This window comes from Cuculus canorus, chromosome 2 (genome assembly GCF_017976375.1).
Source record: "Cuculus canorus isolate bCucCan1 chromosome 2, bCucCan1.pri, whole genome shotgun sequence".
Classification (NCBI taxonomy): Eukaryota; Metazoa; Chordata; class Aves; order Cuculiformes; family Cuculidae; genus Cuculus; species Cuculus canorus.
Window position 1 is genome coordinate 102308421 of NC_071402.1, and position 16870 is coordinate 102325290.

Genomic DNA, 16870 nt, shown 5'->3' on the forward strand with positions numbered 1-16870 from the left:
ACGGGACTCCTCCAGGAGAGATTTCCTTCCCCAGGCCCAGATGTTCTCAAGGATCTCCAGAACCATTCCTCTCAGCACTTTCACCCAGGACAACCGCAGATCCTCAGCCCTGACGACTTTGCTGCCAGGAACTTGCTGGCAGCATCGCCTTAGAAAGCCGGAGCAGGTGATCCCAGAGGCCCCTTCCAGCCTGGCAGACCCACAGCGCCCGCACCCTGCCGGAGCCCCACGGGAGCTCAAAAGCTCTCCCAAACCCCCCTGGGAAGCTGCAGCCAACTACTTAAGCGCAGCTCTGAAGCCTCGACCCCCAGACAGTCAAACCCGGCACCTCCCAGCCGCCCGCTCGCGATGGAAGCCCCGCCCCTGGAGCCCCGCCCCTTCGTCCCCGGGAGCCACGCCCCCTCCGTCCCGCCCCCACGCCAGGGAGCCCGCCCCTCCGCTAGTCTCCTGTCCCGAGAAAGCCCCGCCCCCTCCGAGCCGCCCCCGCCCCGGGAAGCCACGCTCCCAACCCCCGGGAGCTACGCCCTCTCTGTCGCGACCCCGAGCGACACGCCCCTTACACCGTCCCCGAGCCATACCACGCCCCCTCCGTCACGCTCCCTCTCGAGGGAAGCCACAACCCCTCCGCCGCGTCAAGGAGCTAGGAAGCCACGCCCCCTTGGCAGGGAAGCCACGCCCCTCCCACCACCCACACGCCGGGGAGCCACGCCCCCTAAGCCCCGCCCCTGAGTCAGGGAAACCACTGTCCCTCCGCCACTCCCTCGTATAAGGGAAGCCCCGCCCTCTCCACCTCGCTCCCGCGCTAGGGAGCCGCGCCCCACACCACCCCTCAGCACCTGGGAAGACCCGCCCCCGCAGCCCCGCCCCCGCCCCAGGGAGCCTCGCCTCTCCTGCCCCGGCAGCCACACCGCCTCCGCGACGCCACGACCTCTTCTACCTGCCCATGCGCCAAGGACCCACGCACCGCCCCCGCCCCGGGAAGCCGTGCCCCCCTCCGCCACGTCCCGGCCGCCCCGGCCTCGCGTCAGGGAGCCACGCCCAATGCCTCGCCCCTTCCCAGGGAAGCCACGCCCCTTCAAGCCCCTTCCACGGCCCCCCCGCGACAGGGAAGCCCTCCCCCCTTTGTCCCACTGTCGCGCCAGGGAAGCCACGCCCCCGCGTTAGGGAGCCACGCCCCGCCCCCACCCGGGAAGCCACGCCCCGGCGTGAGGAAGCCACAGCCCCTCCCCCGAGGCATGGAGGCACGCTCCCCCTGTCCCGCCCCGCGCTAGGCAAGCCCCGCCCCGCTACGCCCCCGAGTCGCGACAGCCCCGCCCCCTGAGCACGCGTCGAGCCCTCAGAGGCTCCCCCGGCCGCCCCGCCCAGCGGCAATTCCACCTCTCTCCGTTCCCGGCGCGGCTGCGCCTGGACGCGTGGCAGGCGGCTGTTGGTCGCGCCGGGGCGACCAATGGGCGAGCGGCAGCTCAGGGTTCAGGTCGGAGCCGCCGGCGGGAGGCGCGCGCCGCCCCCGCTCCCCTGGTTCGGCTGTCGGCGCTGCTCCGCTCCGGAAGGCGAGGCGGGATGAGGCCGAGCGCGCTGTGGGTGCTACTGCTGCTGGCGGCGCTGGCCCAGGTCGCCCTCCTGGCGCGGGGCGCGGCGGCCGAGGAGGAGGACGGCGGCGGAGGTGAGCTGGGGGGTGGGGGGCAGCGAAAATGCCGGGAAATGAAGTCTGAGACTCGCTTTGAAGCTCTTCAATGCGAGTGCACTTTATCAGGCCTGGGCAGCACGAGGAGCGATCTCCATCTATCGCGTGCCCCGAGGCAGAGCTGGGACAGGGAGTGTTTCCTACTTACGTGCGTGTGGATAAACTTTCACAGATTTTATCTATGGTCTAGTACTTTGCGAGGTCTAATTTTAATGTTATTATGAACTTCACAGCAGTCAAAACTCTTGCTGGTTTGGAGCTGGCTCCAGCTCTTTGTCTGACTTTGCTTTTAAGATGGGAAACTCCAAACAGAGGGGATTACGGAAGAGGAGACTGTTCAGCACAGATCATACTGCACACAAGGTGTTGTCATCTCCAAAGAATAGACAAGTGTATGGGAAAGCACTGTCTAAAAGAAAGCATGCTGTCAGAGGGACCTTCTGTCTAACTTTGAAAAAAATGCAACTGCTTAGATGAAACTTAACTGTGCTTTAGCTTAAATAAAATATAGTCCACTTTTTGTAATAATAATTAGTCCTTGTATTACTGGAGTCCGGGAGAGCTGGCTCGTCATAGTGCTGTGTGTCATCTTGGTGTGAGGCAGCTCCACTTTGCCTCTTCTAAACACAGAATGAAAAGTGAGCAATTGGCCATTTTGGCAATTATTGACTTCTAAATTACCAGTGATTTTTGCAGTCCGACAGAGAACGCTTTTCCTTACCCCTTAGTTCAAGGTATTTGTGTATTCAGTGTGTGCGTTCAATGTGTTTCAAATTCATAGAATCATGGAATGGGTTGGGTTGGAAGGGACCTTAAAGATCATGTAGTTCCAAGCCTTTGGGTGTTTTATTTTCCCAGAAGAATGGCCTGGTATTGCTGCTTTCTTGGTGTTTCTTCCCATTACTGTCAAATTTCACTGATGCAAATCTTCTTTCCAAACTTAGTTGAAACAAAGCTGCTCCGCCTTATCCAGCTTAGAGCTTGTACATAGGAAGCAGGCATTTAAAGTTGTGTCTTTTTTCGTTTTAAATGTCTTTCATGTGGATTTTGAGAAATCATATTTCTTCCATATTATCTGCGCTAACACCGCTGTATGTTGACTATTGGAGGACTTTCAGAGAGACCAGATTATGGGTGACTATCTGAACTCCTGTCCTGCAAATTCTTACTCAGTGAAGAGACACTGAAACTTGAAGAAATGCAGGCACCTTATCTGTGTGACCCAACAGTCGCACACATCTGTAGGATAAAGATTAAAAGATTTTTTTTTTTGTAGGATGTAGTATCTGCAGGAAGGAGATACATGTATTTCAGCTTAGAATTAAGAAGAAAGAGCTTCAGAGGAAGATTCTGTATAGTGTCTGTTTCTCTGCTTTTAGCTAGGATATTTGGTAGTCATCGCTTTTTAACGTGTACAAAGCCCAGTACTGGTTCCCACTGCTACCTTCACATGATGAAGTAACACATGTGATGTTACACCAAAACCTTCATCCTGTGGCTGACAGCAGCAGCTCAGCTTCTCGTGGACCAGGTTCTCATTAGTGTTTGCCGTGTGTGCTGTTCTTGTCATTATATGGGTTCTCAGGTTCAAAGATGCATGGTGGTGAAAATAGTTCCTCCTGTGTCCAAGCTGAACAGTAATCCTTGAACAACTTGAATCGTTTTCCTACTTCTATTGTGTCTCAAAATTGTGTGTGAATAGGCTTTAGTAAGCTTTTACTTTAGAAATGCATGTAGTTAGTCTCCGCTCTTGTGCTTGAAATGCAGACCTGTATGAAGTGTAACAAATTTACTTTGCAACAAGCAAGTAAATTGATTGCTCAAGAGATGAAAAAATTGGATTAAACCAGGCCTACTGCACTGTTTGGTTTTGGAAGTGAGGTTTGACTAGGGCGGTGAGGTGAATATGATTGCAGCAATGTTAGCCTTGGTCATAACTGTTACACCCTTTGCATCCCGATGAAGGAAAAGGAGAGATCACGTAGAGGTTCCACTACAGAAAAGATTGAGGAAGACTGCTTTCATAGAAAGGCTCTTGAATGCTCTGGCAACACAAGTCTTGACTTTTGTGCTCATCCGAATGAGAAACAGACTCTGCAGTGCACACCTCAAAAGGGAACATTCAGGCTGCATCCAGAAGTCATTGTGAACCAGCAATGTGTACCTGCAGCCTAGAAAGCCAACCGTGTCCTGGGCTGCATCAAAAGAAGTGTGACCAGCAGTCTGAGGGAGGTGATTTTCCCACTCTGCTCTTGTGAGACCTCACCAGGAGTACTGCATTCAGTTCTGGAATAGTCAGCGCAGGAAGCACATGGAGCCCAGAGGAGGGCCACAAAGTTGATCCGAGAGCTGGAGCACCTCCTGTGTGAGGACAGGCTGATAGAATTGGGCTTCTTCAGCCTGGAGAAGAGAAGGCTCTGGGGACCCCTAATTGCAGCTTTACAGTACTTAAAAGGGGCCTACAGGAAAGCTGGGCGGGGGCTTTTTATCAGGGAGTGCAGGGATAGGACCTGGATTAACAGTTCAAAGCTGAAGGAGGGTAGATTTGTATTACATATTGTGAAGAACTTTTTTCCTGTGAGGATGGTGAATGAAGCACTGGAACAGCTTGTCCAGGGAAGTTGTGGATGCCCCAGAGGTGTTCAAGGCCAGGTTGGATGGGACTTTGAGCAACCTGATCCATGGCAGGGGGCTTGGAACCAGATGATCTTTAAGGTCCCTTCCATCCCAAACCATTCTATGATGTCTGCATGTGGCTTTTACACGTGGGATTTACCCTGCTTGAGAAAAAGTTACTAGGCCACCCTTCCAATAAATACTGGAAGTTCAGAGAAGTTACTTTAAGGATGACATTTGTTCAGAATAGCCAAACCAGCTTCCCAGCCAGCATCATGTGCCTGAATTCTCAAAAGCAGCATCATCTTCATCATCGTTTTTTAGTTGTGTAGTAATGCATTGAAATTTGTGGAAATCCTTTGTTATAGTAGAAGGCAGTGGCCTGTATTTTACTGAAGGGCAGGTTTTAGCCACAGCTGTCACCTGTTGTTTTGGCCATCTGCTTAGCAAGCAGCTTTAAGAAACAAAGATACTTAGTTCAGGTGCAGCTAGTTATTTTCATGAGCTGTCTTATGCAAACGTTTACTAGGTACTTCTGACATTTCAGTTGTCACCATTAGACTCATTCTGTATCTCTTCTGTTCAACTTATAAATCATTAATGCAAAGGAAAGTTTCTTGCTCTTACTGAAACAAGTCTAGCTTACCTCTTCTGCACTGAGGCAGGTCTTTCAGTACCAACACTAAAGGGGGCATTAAAAGTGGCTGGGATAACTCTAGGTGTTGGTGAAGCTGGAGACTACAGAGAATGAGTTTGTACCCTTGAGAACCAATTTATAGGTGTGGTTAACTTTTTTTTTTTAAACATGCATCATTCATAAGCTAATTGTGAAAAGCTGGACCAATGCTTTTACGTGCCATTGCCCTGCTTCCATCTCCAGTGACAAGGAAGTTGGTGTTTGCAGTGTCCATGACACTGTCAAGGAAGTATTATGTTGGCTGGCTAAAAAGACACTTGCAGTGAAAGATAGAAAGCTATTGCAGTGATGGATGCTAGATGCTTTGTTCTGAGCTTTTGAAACTGTGAGTCTGTGCAACAGTAGCTGTGATCTTTTTTCTGTTGGGAGGTGGATAGTTGGAATGATTTGCAGGCTGGTAAGTTAATTTTGGAGATAAATGAGTAAAAGTAGCTGGCTAGGTTTGCTCAGATTCCTTTGTGTCATGAAAACTGAAGTGATTTGCTTGGAAGAGCAATGGGCATTGTGCAACTTGCTGGATATTCAGGCACGGACTAACCATGAACACACTGGTGAAACATCCTCGGAACTGCCGGGCACACATATAAGCAGAAGTTTTGACTGCGGAACCCCCCCCTGAGAACTATTTTTTTTTACCTGTGCAGTCCTGTAGGTGCATGACTGGCATAGATTCACTCCAAGGGTATTTGACAGTTCAGCCCTTTCACTGCAAGTGCTCAGACAGCAAATGGGAGGCATTGTTTGCTGCTTTTAACTACTTCATAGATCAGATTAAATACTGTAGTTGTTAAAGAAACTTAATCCAGTGACTACTGTTGTGTGGTAAATGATCTCTTGTAGTTTTTCCCCTTATCACCTCTAGTATTTTCATGGTGTATACAGTTGAGTTCTAATTAAAATTAATGCATATTCTCCAGGAGTGCATGTTGTTTTCTGAGAGCCTATAGTCTTACTTTTTTAATACTTTTTTTCTAACAAGAAAAGTGACTATTGCAATTTAACAGGGTAAGTTTGTCCACAGCGAGCTTTTTCCTCTGCTTTGCTGTTTGTCTGAGAATAGTGGGGTTTGGGTTTAGCACTTTTTCTACATATTTACCATTCTTGACTTTCAAATTTCAGCTGGAAGTGGTGTATTTTCAGAATTCTGTCCTGAATAAGTAACTTATATGTACGTGATTTACTCTCCTACTGCAGTAACTGCTATCTGCTTAGTCAAAAGCCAATTAAAGTTAAGTAGAGAAGAGTTTTGAGCAAGAAACCTTAATCTTCTGGGTTTTTTTTTGGTTCCTTGGTTGTTTTTTCTTCTAATCCTGGAACTTCCCATGGTTGAAAGGACCCTAGCTTCATTGTTGTGCAATTTTCGCTTAGGATGAGGTATTTTCATTACTTGTTCTATGACTGAAATTCCTTTAAAGTCATTCAGGAAGGTCAGCTTGCCCCGAATGACAGCAGTTTAAACAAAAAAAAAGTTTAAATGAATATGTGAAAGATCAAATATTAAAGAAACCATCTCAAATTCCAAGCCAATGAAGCTTGAGGCAGTTGAAATGCCTTGGCTTCAGATTTCATGTGCTAACTTTGCTTCAGTAATTCAGCAAATCTGCTTTCTGCTTGAGAGGCTTGCTCTGGACCAGCAGTTTTGGTCTCCTTAAACCAAAGGCCTGCCCAAAAATTTGTCAAAAGAATTTTTTACTTCATTTGTTTTAGAGTCTATTGAAACTGCCGAGTGCATAGTAGAGGGTTTTCACAGGACTCTTGTGACAGTCACTTACTTATTTGACTTTACACTCACTCTGTAGCGCAGTGCTGATGCAGAGCAGAGTGATGCTCCTGTGAGTGGAAAGCCTCTTCTATGAACTACAAACCTGAAACATCACTGTAACTGAAAGCAAGATGTATTGAGGTGGCAAGGGTGGAATTGAACAGTCAGGAACAGAAGCATAATTTTGAAGTGCTGCCTCTAAACCACCTTGGCAGTAGCAAAATGACAGCATTTGAGTTTATAGTAAGTCTTTTGGATTATTAGACTCTGAGAGTCAGAGCATAGCAGTTGTGTTGTTACAGATGTAGTGGGTAAGGGTACAAGGGAAGCACTGGGGATGAATAACATCTGCTTTTTTTTGGTACAAGACACATAAATGCTGCACTTGAAGAGCAGCTGTTTTGCTGCATGATGGAGGGCTTCTGTTTGAATTCAGGTGTCATCTGTGTGCCCTTCTTGCCCAACAAAACATGTTTCTTTTCCCATATTTCAATAAGATACCTAAAATACCTCAATAGCAGTTATCATGTAGGCCTTTATGCATTAATTCTTATTGTGTCTATTTTGTTAGTTTGCCCTGTAGTACAAAATATCGATATCGTTATCTGGTGTAGTGTGGACAAAAGTTAAATGGTCAGACATCAGAGTCCAAGCTCTTAGCAAACCGAGGTAGCTGTCATTTTATGGGAAGCAGGAACTAACCTATGTTGATACTGTTTTCTTTAAACGCAGGATATACTTAATCTATCTTTAACTTGGTAGTGTTACTTTAATGTTGGACTTGTCACAATCTAACCCATATTACATGCTTACTTTTACTTTTCCAGAATCTGTTACAGAAGAAGCGGACTATGATAGTGACGATGATGAAGATGACGAAGATGAGGATGATGATTCTGAAGTTAAAGAAGAAAATGGCGTATTAATCTTGAATGATGCAAACTTTGACACCTTTACTGCAGACAAGGACACTGTGCTGCTGGAGTTCTATGCACCTTGGTGGGTTCACAGTCTGCGGTACCTTCTTAGGTGCTTGGTAGAGTGGGTGTTGGGGGTTTCCCTAACAGGACATACTGCTAAAAAGTGAACTTGGGTTTCAATTTCAGAGATGACGTATGGGTGGCTTGCCTGCAGGAGAACCACTGGACTCTGCAGTAGTTCAGGGCAGGAGATGGTTCTGGTGGTGTGGAGGTACCCTCTCCCTACCCATGTGCCATGTGACAAACAGCATGGGTTTTTTTCCCATGAGTCATGCTGAGGAATCCCATGCCAAGGGAAAAACAACCCTGGTTCCATCCCCGCTCCATGTCTGTCAGGGATCAGAGCTGGTCCCAGTGAGCCCCAGAAAAGTTAAGCACTGGTCTCACTGCCTGCTATCACGTCTTTGTGCTGCTCTACTGAGAACCTGTGCACTTCTTCATCTAGATGGAGGAAACTTCAGTAGCAGGGGAATTGCTAGGAGATTTTTCTTCTCAAGTTCAAATCTCTGTCCTTGCTAGAATAATGTGATATGAGTAAAGATATTCTTGTTTGTGTTATCATTTTAAACAGTGTCTCATACATCTATCACAATGATAATTCTGTTGGCATACCAAGTTGCACAGTAACGCTAGTGCACTCAGGGGAGCTACAATGGATTTACCGGCATACAACTGAGACAGAACTTAGGCCAGAATGTGTCTTCTTTTGCATTCTTATGGACAAAGATAATAGGGATAGTCAGTGGGGGGAAAAACAGGAGTAGAATATATTTGCATTTAGGTTCCTGAGTTAATGTTGCAGCCTAAACCTCTTCTCTTTTGTGGCTTACTGATATGAAGATGACTTACTCATTTGTCCTTTTCTAGTCTTTGAATAGAGAGGGGAATATGATCTTGTTTGAAGTGGAGCTGCATTTTAACTCATGCCACTCTGATTACAGAGAATCACATCCTTGCTTGGCCGCAGGTACTGTTTTTGCAGCTGTAGTTTGCCTGCCTGAAAGTTGAACATGAAGCTTCGTTTAGCCAAGCAGCAAGATGCGTGGTCATCACAGACTGAATGCCTCGTATTTTTTCTAATGCCAGTCCTACCAGTTGAGAGGCTGGGAATACAGACCATCTGCTACACACTACTTTTCCTCTTTTTTTTCTTCATTTTCCTGGTTTCATGTTCAGCTTGTCAAGCTATATTCAGCTTTTCTTACATTGGTATACTCTGTCCTGCCAGCTGTTGCAGCAGGAGCCCATATTCTTCCAAAAGAGCTCTGATGTGGCCAGAGAGAGAACAGGTGCTGTGATAACACGGTGGGTGTGAGATTTCCTTACACCAGCCTAACTGCTGGTTCATTTTTCTGTTTAGTTCATTTTAGGGTGCTGGGTAGAGAAGATGAATGTAGATCAGGGAGAGACTGAAGTCTGAGTGAAATGGTATTGAGGGATGGGGAGGAAGAAGCACAGTACAAGGCTTGCAATTTTGTTGTAAAAGCCGTTGTCGGTTTTTTTGTCATGGCTTTAGAAAACATGACAATGTGTTGCTTTTTTAATGAGGGGAGGAGAGACAAAACACACAAAACCCAGAAAAGGTTGGAGTTGAGAAAACAGCACATTTACAGTTACTCTCTATCTCTCCATCATCTGAAAACATAGCAAGACAAATATTCTTATGTTGAGGTTGTGAACATCTGTCAGAAGGTGTCTTAGAAATGCAGAGTAGGAAAATAGCCTTGTGGGTCTGTCATGCTTTATGTATCTGCTTGTGTCTTCCTCTGACAGGTGTGGGCATTGCAAACAGTTTGCTCCAGAATATGAAAAGATAGCCAAAACTCTGAAGGAAAATGACCCTCCCATCCCAGTTGCCAAAATAGATGCTACTGCAGCGACTTCATTAGCAAGTCGTTTTGACGTCAGTGGCTACCCAACCATCAAAATCCTGAAAAAAGGCCAACCTGTTGACTATGATGGTTCTCGGACAGAAGATGGTAAGCATCAGTCCTTTGCAGTTCTCTGTAACAAAGCAAGGAACTGTATGTTCTTGATTCTTAATGTGACTGTTTTGAAGGACTGTGGTCCCAAGTTAATGAAGCAAAATAGTATTATGAATGCTGAAATTTTTCCTGTCTTCTCAATTGGCTACATGCTAGAGGACAATTTTGCAGTTAGTGGGTAGTGCTGTTACTGATGGAAGGTTTATAGAAATATGACTTGACTAGAAGAGGAGGTAGTCTTGTGCTTGCTGAAGGTTCAGCTAATAAGAAACATCTGGTCTATGTATTGCCTGTATATAAAACCACTTGTTTCTTGCTTAATGAATGTATCCAGCTTCAGTCGGAGTGGGAAGAAATTGCCTTTTCTGTCTGGTTTGAGGTGAAATTCACATGCTGTGGTGCTGCAAAGTACAGATCCTTGCTCTACAGAAATAAAATGCTCTGTGGGGTGAAGAGAATATTAATGATCCTCTTGGCAATACCAAGAATGAGATAAAACATAAAGGATCTCGATTAAGAAAGTGTTCTCATGTAAGCTTCACTGTTTAGTCTAAGGCCATGCTTGCCACTGGCTTTAAGTTCTTGATACAAACTTTTGCATTTTATATACTACTGATAACACAGACTTGCTAATTGAGCTACTCAATTGTATTTCAGAAATTGTGGCCAAAGTGAAGGAGGTTTCTGACCCTAATTGGACCCCTCCACCAGAAGCAACCCTGGTATTGACACAGGATAACTTTGATGATGTTGTGAATGGTGCTGACATAATCCTAGTGGAGTTCTATGCTCCGTGGTAAGCAAGATGGCAGTTACCTGTACTTTCCTAGTACAGCTGGCCTGAACACGCTTGGTGAACCTGTTTTCAGTTGTTGTGCCTAGTCTGAAGAGGCTTGCCTTGTGCAGGTGTGTGTAGATCTGATGTACCTTAGATAATCTGGACGTGGGATCACATCATGAATTACTTGAAAACTAGATTGGATCTATGTCTTAGCAAGGGGTGATCTCCAAAGCTTCACTTTAGTGTCTCCGTATTTACTAGTTCGGGAACACGTTGAGAGATACGCAAAACCAAAGGGAGTTTATCCTTAATTTAAAAATGGCCTCTGAAAATGAAACTACCTTTAGTAATGTAGGGCCAGATATAGAGACTAGCTTCAGGTTGGAGAGGCAAGTCTTGCTAGACTGAAGTGACCTGTAAAGACTGAATAACCCCATTTCTACTTACTCCATTCTGGAATACTTAACTCTTCCACTTCAGGGGCAGAAAGGCTCTAGCTGGCAAGACTTGGGATTTGTAACAACTGCCCTCAACTCTTCTTCTCTAGGTGTGGACACTGCAAAAGGCTTGCTCCAGAATATGAGAAGGCTGCCCGGGAGCTCAGCAATCGTACACCTCCTATTCCCTTGGCTAAAGTCGATGCTACTGCTGAAACTGAGCTTGCAAAGAAGTTTGATGTTACTGGCTACCCAACTCTGAAAATCTTCCGCAAGGGCAAACCTTATGACTACAATGGTCCACGGGAAAAATACGGTATTGCAACTTCTGCCTTTTTTTTTTTCCGGAGGGCTTAGCCACATATATTTTGACATCTATAGGACTTGCAAACTTGTTAACATCATAGCAATGGTAGTTGGGGAAGTCAAAGTGTGCTCTCATACCTACATAGGCCAGCAGTATAAATTTGTCTCCAGGTTTTATAACATCTTATGGCGGTACTATAGGCTTGTTTTAATATAAAGTTAAACATGCATGGTGAAACAGTGGCAGTATGAATAAATGGGCAGCCTTTAGCTGCACTGGAATGTGCTGTAAGGGCTGGAAAAGTGATCAATATTAGGTTTTAATAAGAGGAAAGACTTAAGACTATCCAAGCAGGACTTTGGCTCACGGCAGGGTCCAGAGACAGTGAAGAATAAGAATCTGAAATTTCAGAAAGGAGAGTTGCTTGAAAGATCAACTGATATCCATGGAACTCATGCTTGGTCACCTCTTCTGAAACTAACCTGAAAGAGAATATACAGAACTGCAGCTTTGGAAACTTGGACTGAGATCTGGTTTATTTGGTCTTTTAGTTATTGTGGGAAGGCTGCACAGAAGGAAAGGCATCCATGGAAAATGTGGTGTTAAACAATGTCATAGAGGGAACGTGTGAACCTTTTGGTTCAATAAATGTTCTAACAACTTCTTGGGGGTGGGTTTGTCTCGCAGGTATTGTCGACTATATGATTGAACAGGCTGGTCCTCCGTCCAAACAGATTCAGGCTACCAAGCAGGTACAGGAATTTCTGAGGGATGGAGATGATGTCATCATCGTTGGTGTCTTTAGTGGAGAGAATGACAAAGCCTATCAGCTCTATCAGGAAGCAGGTAAGGACTGTCTTAAAATATTAATGAAATGTATGTTTTGTTGAGATTCTGCCCAGGAATTTGAGCATGGAGTGATCCTTAATTTCTGTTCCTAATTTAGTGGGAGAGATGGAAGAGATCTTTTGCTTATACTCAAGAAAACAAGTTACACCAGATTTTGAGGCCATCACTAAAATATCAACCAGTTGCAGGAGATACCTCCTCTTGGTATTGTGTCCCTAAAAACTTGTGAACTAGAGAGGAAAACAAATCACAGCTTCTTGGAACCTTGCTAGCTCTGCCATCTGGTATTGCTTGTTTCTAATCTGACAGGTCCAGAGGCTGAGCTCTGCCCAACTTGTTTGGGGGGGGGGGGGGGGCGCGCTGGAGAAAGAATCATCACCTCTGGATCAGTTTAGCTAGACCATTCCTGACAATGTTAATTCTTAACCCCTCCTTGGCCATGACACATTGCAAATGTCATTAACAGCATTGTCAACCACACAGAAGAGACTAAGCACCTGAAGTGCTCAGTCTCTTTAAACAATCCCTGTCTCACATGACTGAAGCACTTGCAGCCACTCTTGGGTTCAGCCAGAACCTTGAGACCAGTGTGAGCCATTCTTCTCCTGGCTATGCCTGCTTCTGGGGCTGACATCATTTATAGTTAGATCAGGAACTGATTTAGTTGATCCAGCATGGCAAGATACGGAACTGTTTCCCAGACAGCCCCAAAGCAAATAGATTGACTAGGTGAACTTGGGAGTTCCTTTCCAGCTGTACTTTCTGTCATCTCAGGGAAAGCCAAGAGGCAGGAGTCTCATATGCAGTGAAACAGCTATTTGTGGCTTTGGAAGCAGTTTGAGGTTTTTGAATAAGTAGAATAACTCATCAAGTAGATGGATTGTTAAACAGCGTTTAAATAGTGCTACTCAAATTGTATGTATTTTCACATGCTTCTCACCTGTGGATGAGGGCCGTTCTCTGAGTCTCTGGGTTGTTCCACGTCCTTTTGAGAATGGGAAGAATTTCCTTGCAGTGCAGTCTCAAGATTTCAGTTGAAGGCTGTCAGTTCACTTCTTTATGACTTTTTCTTCTCCCTGACCTTAATTTTTCAGCTAACAGCTTAAGAGAAGATTACAAGTTCCACCACACCTTCAGCGATGAGATTGCAAAACTGTTGAAAGTACCTCCAGGAAAACTGGTTGTCATGCAGCCAGAAAAATTTCATTCAAAGCATGAGGCCAAGATGCATGTTTTGGATCTTAAAGTGAGTAGCTGGTCCGAAACTTAAGAAGCTTGTGTGCGGATTGAATACTCTTTTTCTTTGTAAATGTGAGCACTTGGCATCTTCCTGGTGGAAGTACTCCATTGGATATTTGAGGCAGCTTGTTTGTCCCTTGAAATTGTATTGTTTTGTTCAAGAATCATAGAACAGTTTGGGTTAGAAGGGACCTTAAAGATCATCTAGTTCCAACCCCTTTACAAGGGGCAAGGACATATCCCACTAGATCAGGCTGCCCAAGGTCCCATCCAGTCTGGCCTTGAACACCTCCAGGGATGGGGCAGCCACAACTTCCCTGGGCAACCTGTGCCACTGCCTCACCGCTCTCATTGTGAAGAAATTCCTCCTTATGTCTAATCTAAATCTGCCCCTCTACAGTTTATACCTGTTGCCCCTAGTCCTATTGCTACAAGGCTTTATAAACAATCCCTCCCCATTTCAAGCGTGAAGCCTTCTATAGATGGAGGAAGAAGGCTTCATGGATTTGCTCTCCTTGATCAGGTGGCTTGTAAAAGACTGTGAAATTAACTCAGATTACATAATCAAGTAATAATTTACTATTTTGTAATCCAGTTTAAGGGTAGAAGACTAAATTAGCGCTCAAGGATTTGAGGAATGTGACAGCATCATTTATAGCATGCTCGTCTCATTCATGTATGCATCAATGCTAGTTTTCAGTAGCATGTAAAATAAATGCCACTTAAATCTATTTGTCTGAAGTGTTTTCCCATTTTTTTAAGCAGGAATCAACAGATGGATCAGAGATTAAAGAGCATGTTCTAAAGCATACTTTGCCTCTAGTTGGTCATCGCAAGCCTTCCAATGATGCTAAAAGATACGCTAAGCGTCCTCTAGTGGTTGTCTATTATACTGTAGACTTCAGTTTTGACTATCGTGTTGGTAAGTTAGCCAGGATTACCATTTCTCCACTTTGGGAGGAAGCAAGCAGTAAGCAACTAGAAATCACTAATCCTATTGTCTTCTGTTTTTTCAGCCACTCAGTACTGGAGAGAGAAAGTCCTGGAAGTGGCCAAAGACTTCCCCGAATATGTCTTTGCTGTTTCTGATGAGGAAGATTATTCTTCTGAAATAAAAGATTTGGGCCTGCTTGAGAGTGGAGAGGATGTCAATGTTGCCATTCTAGATGAGGGTGGCAAGAAATATGCCATGGAGCCAGAAGAGTTTGACTCTGATGTACTTAAGCAATTTGTGCTGTCATTCAAAAAAGGTACAGTTTCTAAAATAGGATTCTTTAAGCCATTTTCTTTGCCTTCCCTTTGTTTTGCGAGAGTTTTTGCTGAAGCAATGGCCGCAATGAAGTCATGCATGCAACCTCACAGTGCTCTGTGGCTTAAAGCTTTTGGATGTTCTTGTCTTATGCCTGTTCATTAGGTTTGCTTGGACTGTGCTGTGGCATCTGACTGTGTTGTAACACTGTGTTTGACAAGCCTAAAATGTTCTTGCGGCTTGGAGGTGCAAATTGGTCATTCATATTTGGGACTAGTGTAATAAATCACTGTCAACTACATTGTGGATTGACAGCCGTAAAAAGAAGGAGAGAGGTTCTAGCAAACTATGAAACAAATTGTTGCCTGTATTTCACAAGGTTATTGTGCTAAAAGGGTAGCAGCAAGGTAGCCTACGTTACATGCAGTTAAATTCATTTATTCATGCAGTACTTTTTCCGTGGCGGGAAGATGTACTTCTGCCCTTTCTTCTTTGGGGAGATCATAAGAATTGCTTTTACTGTATTCTAACAACAGTGTGTGTTTTGCTTCCTTCTAGGAAAACTGAAGCCTATTGTGAAGTCCCAGCCAGTACCAAAAAATAACAAAGGACCTGTGAAAGTGGTAGTGGGCAAAACATTTGATGCCATAGTAATGGATCCAAAGAAGGATGTTCTCATAGAATTCTATGCCCCATGGTGTGGACACTGCAAGAAACTAGAACCAATATATACTGAGCTAGGCAAAAAATACAAGAATGAGAAAAACCTAGTCATAGCCAAGATGGATGCTACTGCCAACGATGTAACAAGTGACCACTACAAAGTGGAGGGATTCCCCACTATTTACTTTGCTCCAAAGGACAAGAAGAACAACCCTATTAAATATGAAGGTGGGGACAGAGATTTAGAGCATTTGAGCAAGTTTATAGAGGAGCACGCCACAAAACGCTCCAGAACAAAAGAAGAGCTTTAGATAGGATGAGGGTAGTGAAGAAAAATTATTTGTACGTTGTAGTTAAAAGCAAGTTACTGACAAAACGTCTGTGAGAGAAGAATTAAGCAGTTTGAACAAGGAAATTCTTGAGCAGTAAAGCAATTGCATTATCTTTTTTTATATGGCAGAGAAGCTTTTCTGGACACTGAACTTCTCAGATATGAATGTCATACTTTAATTACAGTTTTGATCTTTGGAGAAAAATACATTCTTTATTTTTTTTGTGACTATCTTGACCTTGATTATTTGATTCTGATGCAACTGTTTTTTAAGTTAAAAGGTATTAAAAAAAAAAAAAGAACCAGATCTCTCTGCCAGATTTATTTTGTCGTACTTGTTGGTATAGTTACTCAAGGGGAGCATTGTTTTGAGCCGGTCTCTCTACTGTTATATTTCGGTATACCTGTTCATGTGACTGTATCTCTGTGTCCATTGCTGAGGTGAGAATGGGAGTTTTCCAAAGTGCAGATTTATTCAGTCCTGTTAAGATAAGACACTGACTTGATATCTAAACATGCTCTAGACCAGTCTGCTTTTTCTTTATGGCCTGCAGTAGAGAGGGTGATTAAAAATACCAAATTTTTTTTTTTTTCAATTTTCCTCTCTTTAACTAGTCCATATTGACCCGTTTATATCTTTGTCTTCCCAAGTATGTTTTGGAGTAACAGGAGTGTGACAGAAAGACCATCTAGTGGGTGGTAATGCGTGGATTCTGGTATTGGATCTGTGTATTACTGTTGTCTTTCCTTTTCTACAGAGGAAAGTTTTATAGTGATTCTTTGAGGAAGCAGACTGAGGACTTTATTCCTGTGGCAGTTACTGCAGGTACAAAAGATGATCACATATACTCTGTGCTCCACTTGGCAGCACGTGCATTTAAAAATGGATTTTCGTCTTGAATATCCCAGTTTAGTTACGTCCATAAATTTATGGGTTTTGTTGGGTGGCAGGCTTATATACTCCAGAAACACTGTCTGCCTCTTCTCAGAGCTGTGATGCTGTGGTTTGTGTGGCTTGAGTGTCACCGAGGCAGTTTTGATACGTATTTCATTTTTCGGGTAGTGCTTTTTTCCTAGCAGCACTGTTTTCTCTTTTGCAAAAGACCAATCTCATCAGTCTTCTTTCAATATTTCCTTGTCACCTTATTTTTCAACTCTTTGCAGGGTGTCCAAATCTGAAAGTGCCACCCAATTTTTTTTTTCTTCTGGTGAGATGCAGTCTTGTGTGTAGCAGGGGTAAGTATATGCCCAGGAGGTGGCTATTAGGGTATAGTCCAAGGACTCAAGAAG

At 44.6% G+C, this 16870-nt stretch overlaps 1 protein-coding gene across 2 annotated transcripts; it reads left to right on the forward strand.

Annotated features, from left to right (window-relative positions):
- Positions 1-1453: 1453 nt before the first annotated feature.
- On the forward strand, positions 1454-15698 carry PDIA4 (protein disulfide isomerase family A member 4). 2 transcript variants are annotated; one of them, XM_054059899.1, is made up of 10 exons: positions 1454-1663; positions 7587-7758; positions 9513-9718; positions 10382-10520; positions 11053-11258; positions 11937-12095; positions 13193-13344; positions 14100-14259; positions 14354-14587; positions 15145-15698. In XM_054059899.1, the coding sequence occupies exons 1-10, from the start codon at positions 1561-1563 to the stop codon at positions 15558-15560; spliced, it is 1947 nt and encodes a 648-aa protein (XP_053915874.1). In that variant the 5' UTR covers positions 1454-1560; the 3' UTR covers positions 15561-15698. The 2 variants fall into 2 exon arrangements, with proteins under 2 accessions (XP_053915874.1, XP_053915875.1); XM_054059900.1 differs by having other exon boundaries at positions 1456-1663; positions 14103-14259.
- The last annotated feature ends 1172 nt before the right edge of the window (positions 15699-16870 follow it).